Source organism: Macaca fascicularis, chromosome 3 (assembly GCF_037993035.2).
Source record: "Macaca fascicularis isolate 582-1 chromosome 3, T2T-MFA8v1.1".
Taxonomy (NCBI): Eukaryota; Metazoa; Chordata; class Mammalia; order Primates; family Cercopithecidae; genus Macaca; species Macaca fascicularis.
This window is the reverse complement of record NC_088377.1, coordinates 93,440,313-93,448,705: the sequence shown is the minus strand read 5'-3', so window position 1 is coordinate 93,448,705 and position 8,393 is coordinate 93,440,313. Positions and strand designations below refer to the sequence as shown.

Here is an 8,393-nt window from a genome sequence, read left to right as displayed (position 1 = left end):
GTCAAGAGACAACAATGTAAAAGGGATAGATATTTTCATACAGTGGGTCTGATATTCTCAGTGAGTAGAGATGGTCTTCTTAGAAGTAACATTCTCCACTGATAATCTGAGCCTATGGTGACCTAGTAAAGGTGGAGGGTTTCCCACAGCAGTGTTTTTCAAACCAATGTACATACACATCACCGAATTCAGCAGGTCTGGGGCAGAGCTGAAGAGCTGGCATCTCCAACAAGCTCCTAGGTGATGCTGATGACTTAGTAGCAAGAACCTAAGTTACTAAATCAAAACACCAGCTCCCCAAATCATCACAATCCATTTTATTCCACAGCATGTTTAAGGGAATGTTATTTTCAGGACGATGTTTGGGATTAAAATAATTAAAAAAAACCTGGAAATTCACACATTTATGTATCTCTTCTTTTCATTAAATATATATCTGTTTGGCAAAAAATGTTAGACTCTTTTGTACAAAAACAAAGCCAAAAAAAAAAAAGAAAAAAAAAACACTAACCCAAAACTCTTGCAAATTGTAAATACCAGTAATAATTACAATGATGTAAACTTGGATGTCTGACAGTTTGACCATCCTGTGGAACTCATGTTGCAGCAGGACCTCCCAGGAGAAGGTAACACCAAACCCTTGGATAGCAACAGCCTGTCCTAGAGGCATTTAGGTTTAGTCTATTAGAGATGGAGCGAGACTACTGATTTCACCATTTGTGCTTTCAGCTAAAAGGCTGGGAGTGTGGGTGGAAATGAAGAAGGCAGTTCTGGCCTGGGGCAGGGAGAGGAAACCCCAGACTAGCTGGTGAGGAGGGAAGATTTGTCACGATCACAGTGCAGACGCAAAGTGGGCGTGGGACCTGTGGACTGTTCGGGAAACTGATGCTAGGGAGGATCACGAGGAGGCTGCGGCTGCTGCTCTTGGGACCAAAGAGGAACAGAGCAAGGCAAAAGCAGGGAGGGAGGTGGGAGGAGATTTGAGCACAGATCTCAATTCAAGTGGAACTGGTGGTACGAGATGATTCTAGAGAGAGGGGAAAGGAGGATGTGGGGTTTGGTCTTCTTACCAAATAGCTGGGCCATTTCCTCCAGACAGGGGCCGTGGGGCACTCCCCTTGGTCTGGTGGGCAAGTTTTGGGGCAGTCTGGGGCTGCTGGCTTTCCTGCCACGGGGAAGGAAGGGCATGCCTGCGGGGGGCTAGGATGGAAGGGCCCTTTGGCCTTCTTACTAGCAGTAGGCTTTGCTCTTGTCCCACCGGTGGACTGCAGCCATGGGAAGTGACCTGAAGCAGTGGAGCCGAGGAACAGAATCAGGGTGGTGAGCAAGATGCCAGCTAGGGGCTGAAAGTTGTCGGGGTTAGAGGTGATGCTGAAGGGAGTGTGGACCCACAGCTTCCCTTTACCAAAGGAGGGTTCCAAGGCGTGGGCATGTTTTCATTCCTCTCTCCTGTTAGCTAGGTGTTCCAGTTTTGGAAGGGGCGTGTCTGGGCCCGGCCACTTCAGTTACAGTCATAGACGAAGTCATAGTTGCTGGGCTCCTTGGGAATCGGCGGAGGTGCATCAGGGATCTGGATGTTTTCCAGATCCAGTAGGCGGAGCTTGATTTCCATGCTGAGCAGGGTGTCCAGGTCATTCCGCGTCAGGTCGCTCATCATGTCCTTCCCGAGTAGCGCATTCAGTCCATCCGTCCAGATACAGTACTGGCAGGAAGGGAGGCAACAGCGATCATTACTCGTGGCAATTGCAGAAGTATTAATAGTAAAAATAGCTAACAGTGAATACTCATCACCCAGTAGGCTCTGCGCTAAGTGCTCTGCCTACTTCGTCATTTCATATTCACAACATCTCAATATAAAGTCGATACTTCTGTTATCATCTCTGTTTTATAGGTGAAGGAACTGAGGTACAGAGAAGTTAAGTGACTCAGTACTACATAGACTGGGTGGGATTTGAACCCAGGCAATCTGACTCCAGTGCCTGTGCTCTTCTCTGCAAAGAATGGCTCTCCGTAACAGCTGAGGATTGGAGTTCTCCATGACTTGCAATGTAACACCTATGTGGTAGTCTATGACTTTTAGGTATTGGTGGAATCTACCAGTCCTGGACTCAACATCAGGTGAAGCTGGCTTCTTTCTGACTCCAGTCATGGCTCCTAGTCTAGTATCTCATCTCTGCCTGTCTTGTCTGATTCCTAGCATTCACAATGACAGCCCTGTCCCACCCTGGAGCCAATGGCCAACAGTAGTCCCACCTTGGTGTTTCTCAGCTAAAGGGCTAGGAAATAGCCTTCTGCTGCCCAGTGTCTAGCAGCCAAAATGGTTAAAATTATTGGGCAATCTTAATGGGAGGAGGGTTGGCTGCCTGTCTGGGGACCTCTTTAGCCTTTGTCTCCAGTTCCTAAGGTTTCTTTTCACCAGGTCTCTGGGGCCTGATCCCTGGGGACATTATCTGTTTTGGAAAGACCTTCAGAGTCCCCAACTAAGAGTCTGATTCTTCTCCTTTCATAGCCTTTTGTCTCTCCAGGAGACTATGATCTCTCTGAGGGAGAAGGAGGAACTGTGCCTTGTCTGAGGACCTGCTTTTCTCTTGTTAGCTTCTCTCCCAGAGGCTGGAGTTCTGTACTGACCTGGACAGAGAACCATGACACCTGGTGGAAGAGGCACCCCTGCTGCATCACAGAAAGCTGCTTGGCGTTCTGGATGCTGGGCTCCACTCACACACTGGAGTTAGGTTTCTAACAGTCCTGTATAGGATTCTATAACAGCAATTATTCTCCTATTTTGTTCAAGTGATCTTCCTTCTACCATGCACTTCAGATTCCCAACTTTTCTGCCTCACTAGGTCAAGTGGCAATTCCAGACCCTCCTTAACCTACTTTGGCACTGTGGTTATCTGGATTGTATTCCATGGTAGCAGATCTCAACATAAAAGTACCCAAAGTATACAGAAAAACACTATATAAATCTCCAGTCACTATGATGTGATAGAAATCTTCCGTGATGCACATCGGTGGTCCTACTTTTTAAGCTGAGGAGGTGCACAATGGGTGTATTCTGAGATCCGTGTTTGAGGAGGGCAGCGTTGATTTGGAGGGCTTTCGTTCTACCATGGTTAGGTGATCTCAGCCAAAGCATTTAACCCATCGAAACATCAATTTCGTGTTAAGGGATTTCTGGAAGAATTAGTGTCCTCATGATCTGATTCTGAACATGTCTAACCATCCATTTCTGCAGTGTGTTTCTTTTTAGAAACAACAGGCACAGAAAATTTTATTTGAAAGTACATCGACCAATAAATAAAAACCCTGTAGTATTGATACTGAATTTGAGTTGGAACTATCAGTATCATTATGTAGTTTATCTTAAAAAAAAAAAAAAACCCTCCTAGCTCTGTCCCCAGAAAGGGCTAAAAAATAAAATAATGACCAACCAAGAACCATTGCACCATGGTGTGCAATGACCATAAACATACCTCATGCTTAGATTCTGGTCACTAAATACCATTTCCCACTACAAGTAATAAAGGCTCCACAGAGAAAAGGCAGGAAACAAAGATAAACCTGGAGCACCCCATCATACCAGAATGCCAGAAAGTTGTCAAAGACATAAGGGGTCCTCCCAACAGGACTCAGATGCCAACCCAATGGTGTTCCTATTTATTCCAGACTAGATAACTAAGAAACTAATAATGACAGTAACTGCAACATATTGAGACATAATTCTGTTTAAATGCATGATTTCCTACTCAACTCCTGCCCCCAAATGCCTCATTGTTCTTCTTTGAAAGACACTATTTTGAAAACTGGTAAAGAGAATCAAGTATTTATCCTGCCTACCATATGTAAATTGTATAACTTTAGGATAACCAAATAGTTGATGAGGCCAGTTTCTCTCTATCCCTTTAATAAATAAAGAAGGAATTATAAAATTAGGATATCAACCTTTTGCAACCTCTAATGGTTCCAAGGATCCAGACAACAATCATCAGTGCCTGCTAACATCCAAGAAAGGGGAGCAAGAAATCACCATGAAAGTACAAACACCACTGCTACTGCTTAGAAAGGGAGCCTGAATTTGATTAATCCTTTAACTACAATTCATAGGACATACAGGGGACAGATGAATATATGAATTATACTGCAGGTTGTGGTGAGAACAATAATACCCGCCTTCCAAAGATACCCACATTCTACTCCCTGGATCCTGAGAATATGTCAGGTTCTGTGGAAAAGGGACTTAAGGTTGCTATCCGCTGACCTTAAAATAGAGAGATAATCTTGGATTATCCAAGCAGGCCCAATGTAATCCCAGAGGTCCTTAAAAGTGAGAGAAGGAAACAGAAGAAGAGTCAGAGTCAGAGAAGTGAGAGGTAGAGGGAGATCCGACTATGGAAGAGGAGGCTGAAGTGATGTGATGAAAAGGTTCAACCGGCCATTGCAATGGATGGAGGCCAAAGAGTGCAGGTGGACTCTTGAGTGAAAAAGACAAGGGAAAATTCTTCCCTAGAGCCTCCAGAAAGGAACACAGCCCTGCTGACACCTTGATTTTAGCCCAGGATACTCACATTTGACTTTTGAAGTCCAGAATTGGAAGATAATAAATTTGTGTTCTTTAACACTAAATTTGTGGCAGTTTGTTACAACAGCAACAGTAAGCTAATATATAAACTTATAATCAGCACAGTCTAGACTATTAACATTACAGGTTTAATGACCTGTTTTTCCCAATAAATAAATTTCAAGGAAAAAAGGCACATGCTCATGATTGTGAGAGACAGAGAAAGAGAAATCTGTAGATTCAGAGAAACCTAAGAAACATGTCAACCAACTGCTACGCATGGATCTTATTTGCATTCTGACTTGAACAAAGTATGAAAGAAAAAAACACATAAATGAGACAATTAGAGAAATCTGAAAATTGACGGCACATGGTTTAATAAATAAATACCACATTATTAATTTATTTGTGATCAGGGTATTGCAGTTACAGATTTTAAATTGAGTCTTTATTATTGGGAGATGCATACAGGAATATTTATACATAAAGTGATATCCAGATTTGCTTCAAAATAATCATGGGTGATGGTGGAAGAGTAGATGGGAGCACAGATGAACCAGATTGGCCATGAGTTGGTGACTGCAGAAGCTGAGTGATGGGCCTGCCAGGAATGTGCGAGCTCAGTGCCTGCTCCTTCTCTTCCTAGCTCCACAGTGTAGGGGTTAAGTGAGGGGCTTCTGGAGCAAGGCTGCCGGTGTTTAAATCCCAGCTCCGTCTCTTACTACTTGTGTGACCCTGAACACGTTTCTGAAGCTCTCTTGCCTCATTTCCCTCTTTTAGTAAATGGGGATTCTTTCAGAGTTATATGAGGGTTAACTGGGGTGAAATATACATATAAAGCATTAATGGTGCCTGGCAGAGAGTAAGCCAGGGTCGTTATACTTATAGTTGACCCTTGAACAACATGGGTTTTAACTGTGTGGGTCACTTATACATGGATTTTTTTTTTTTCAGTAAAACTTCCACCAAGTGTGCCTGTCCCTCCTGCTTCCCCTTCCACCTCTTCCACCTCTCCAGCCTCTGCCACCCCTGAGACCTCAAGACCAACCTGTCCTCTTCCTTCTCCTCATCCTACTCAATGTGAAGACAATAAGGATGAAGACCTTTATGATGATTCTCTTCCACTTAATGAATAGTAAACATATTTTCTCTTCCTTATGATTTTCTTAACATTTTCTTTTCCCTAGCTTACTTTACGGTAAGAATACAGTATATAATACACATAACATACAAAATGTGTGTGAATCAACTGCTTATGCTATGGGGAAGTCTTCTTTCTGGTCAACAGTAGGCTATCAACAGTTAAGTTTTTGGGGAGTCAAAAGTTATGGGCAGATTTTCAACTGTGTGGGGGGTCGGTGCCCATAACCCCCATGCTGTTCAAGGGCAACTGTATTAACCTTTCTATTGTTGAGGGTATTCAGTTCTGGGGGGTCTCTCCCTGCTCATTTGATAAATGAGAATGTCTGTAATAGAACTTTCTATTGTATGTTGTAATTATGGAAATAAAATGAGGTAATAGAGAGGAAAGTGGTCTGAAGTAATTAAAAGTGTTCACAAGCATATGGCATTTTTCTCTTCATTGTATCTATAAGAAGTGGCAGATATGAATAAAAATCTGGCAGTCCCAGAGCATTTATCTTGATCTGGAATTAATGTACACTGGGGAAAACAGCCTTGCATAGATTTAAATAACATCCAAAGTTCTACTATTTTAAGTAGTTTTGTATACAGCTCTATACATCTTGAATATGGTGGCCTGTGTAGAACCGCAATTTTATTTAAAAACAGAAACAGTAGGACACAGTATCTATTTTCAGAAAGATGAAGACAAAGTCTTACCCTTCAGCAAACTAAATGTCAAGTGACACAGAATTATATTTAAGCACCATTCTAAATGCAGGATTTGTGTCTAATCTTTCCTCTCTCTTTGGGATATACAATTTTATTCAAAAGCTTCAAACCAGTGAAAACCAGATACTGAATAACTTCTAAATGAGCTAAATGTCCTAGGGGAAATGGGGAACAAAAATCAGATTCTATTAAAATGTTCTCTTCCTTTCTAAAAGCTGTTTATACAACCACATGCAAAACAAAAATTTGAATGGTATCATCTAAAAATAAAAGTTTCAAGCATGATGTTGGGTTCCAGTTTATAAAAGAAAGTTAAATCAGCCATAACTGCCACTTTATCTTACAAATGCATTTTCCTAGATTTATGCTAAATATTTTAAATATAGCTGACAGCGTGCTGCAAGAAGAGAAACAAATTATACATATAACAAGATGTCAGAAAGGAATAAAAGCATCTCGAAAATAAAATCCCAACAGCAGAGACAGCCCTAAACCTCTTAAAATAGCTTAAAGAAATTTGGTAGAAAACCTACTTCCTCAGATGTTTTAAAGAAGAGAGACCAGTTTATCTTGGGAAAATCCAGACCAAAAACGAAAAATTCAATGAAAACCAAAGCTGTAACCAGGGCCGCTTCTTTCTCTGGATTAACAACTATGCCTTTGCTGCATTTGAGGCCTTTTACATCCTTTTTCTTTACCAGGCTACTAAGAAGTTGAATCTGTTGCAAGGGGCAGTTTGTCAAGAGGTTTCTATTCTACTCCAAGTCAGCAAGATGCCCCTTGGTGCGTCATTTTTTTGGGCAGATCTATTTTTCTTAAGCAAAATTTCTTTCTTTCTAATATTTTTCTTGAGAAAAGATTACATTCTCTCATAAATTATCCCCCCTGAGACCCTTACCTCATGCTTGTCAGGAGCGATGAAGTTCAGTTGGCAGTTTGAGTCATACAAGATGGAGAAAGCGAGTTCAAGCACCTCCTACAAGAGATGAGAGAAAACAGCACCTTAAGGAAAATCGGCACATTTCATTTTGCTGTTGCAAATGGCTGCACATTGACCATGGAACAGGGCCAGCTTGTCTAGACAAGCAGAGCTGCAATGAGGCTGATGGAAGGAGGAACCATGTTCTTCAAGGTTCACGGCATGATTCCTTCTCTCCATTCAGGGCGGTCTGTGTACCATCTCATTTAATTCACATGCAGCCCATGTAGCAAGTGTTTTCATCCCCTTTACGAGGCGGGGCTTAGAGAGGTTCAATGAGTGTCCAAGGTGACAGCCCCCGCCTCCGCCACCAAAACCGTGTTATTCTCCTTTCTTTGCATCTCCCTTCCAGAGAGGCCACAAAAAAACAGTAAACTCCCAATCAACAGCATTAAGGGCTGTCCTTCCTTCTATCATCCTAAGACAGACAGAGAGGCCCACCGAAGTATGAATTCACTAAAATGTGGACGCTACGCCAGCTGTAAGGAGGCTTCTAGGTGAACCCATTATCTTTACATCTGTCCTTTGACCTCTGAGCTACTGTACAGTAAAGGCTACACAAAGCTTAGGTTTTACCCAGCAGAGACTCCAAGGTATGATCGAGAAGCATGGTCTCACTCATTGGTGATCACTTACGGAGTACACACAATTAGCCAGGCCCCAAAGGTCCGGGGACCAAGTGACATTTTCATTTCATTGCAGATGAATGACCAATGGCCAAGGCACTCAGTGCCATGTCTAATATGTACATTAAACCACACTTCTCAGACTGTACATGCTGTACCAATACTGGGTAGGACGATCATTCTAGTGGTCTGAGTGGTCAGCAGAAGATGAGAATCATCAGCTCATCTCAGCATCCTGAGGACTCCTAGTCTGGAGGGGAAGGGCCAAGTGTATCCAAACCAATGCTCTACACTGTTCCAGCATGGAGGTTCTAGTATGCCTTCCTTCTCTGTGCTTCTATTAGGCACCAGGGATGACCATCCCTCTCCCCTCCTG

At 42.6% G+C, this 8,393-nt stretch overlaps 1 protein-coding gene across 26 annotated transcripts in view; it reads right to left on the bottom strand.

The window, feature by feature from the left end:
- Positions 1-302: 302 nt before the first annotated feature.
- Positions 303-8,393, bottom strand: part of ELMO1 (engulfment and cell motility 1) — a 582,820-nt gene continuing 574,729 nt past the window's right edge. For all 26 annotated transcript variants that reach the window (XM_074035218.1, XM_045387647.2, XM_005549784.4 and 23 more), the window contains 2 exons: positions 7,311-7,388; positions 303-1,702 (listed from right to left, as the gene is read on the bottom strand). In XM_074035218.1, coding sequence (XP_073891319.1) covers positions 1,502-1,702; positions 7,311-7,388 — 279 coding nt within the window. In that variant the 3' untranslated portion in view covers positions 303-1,501. The remainder of the gene's footprint in view (positions 1,703-7,310; positions 7,389-8,393) is intronic.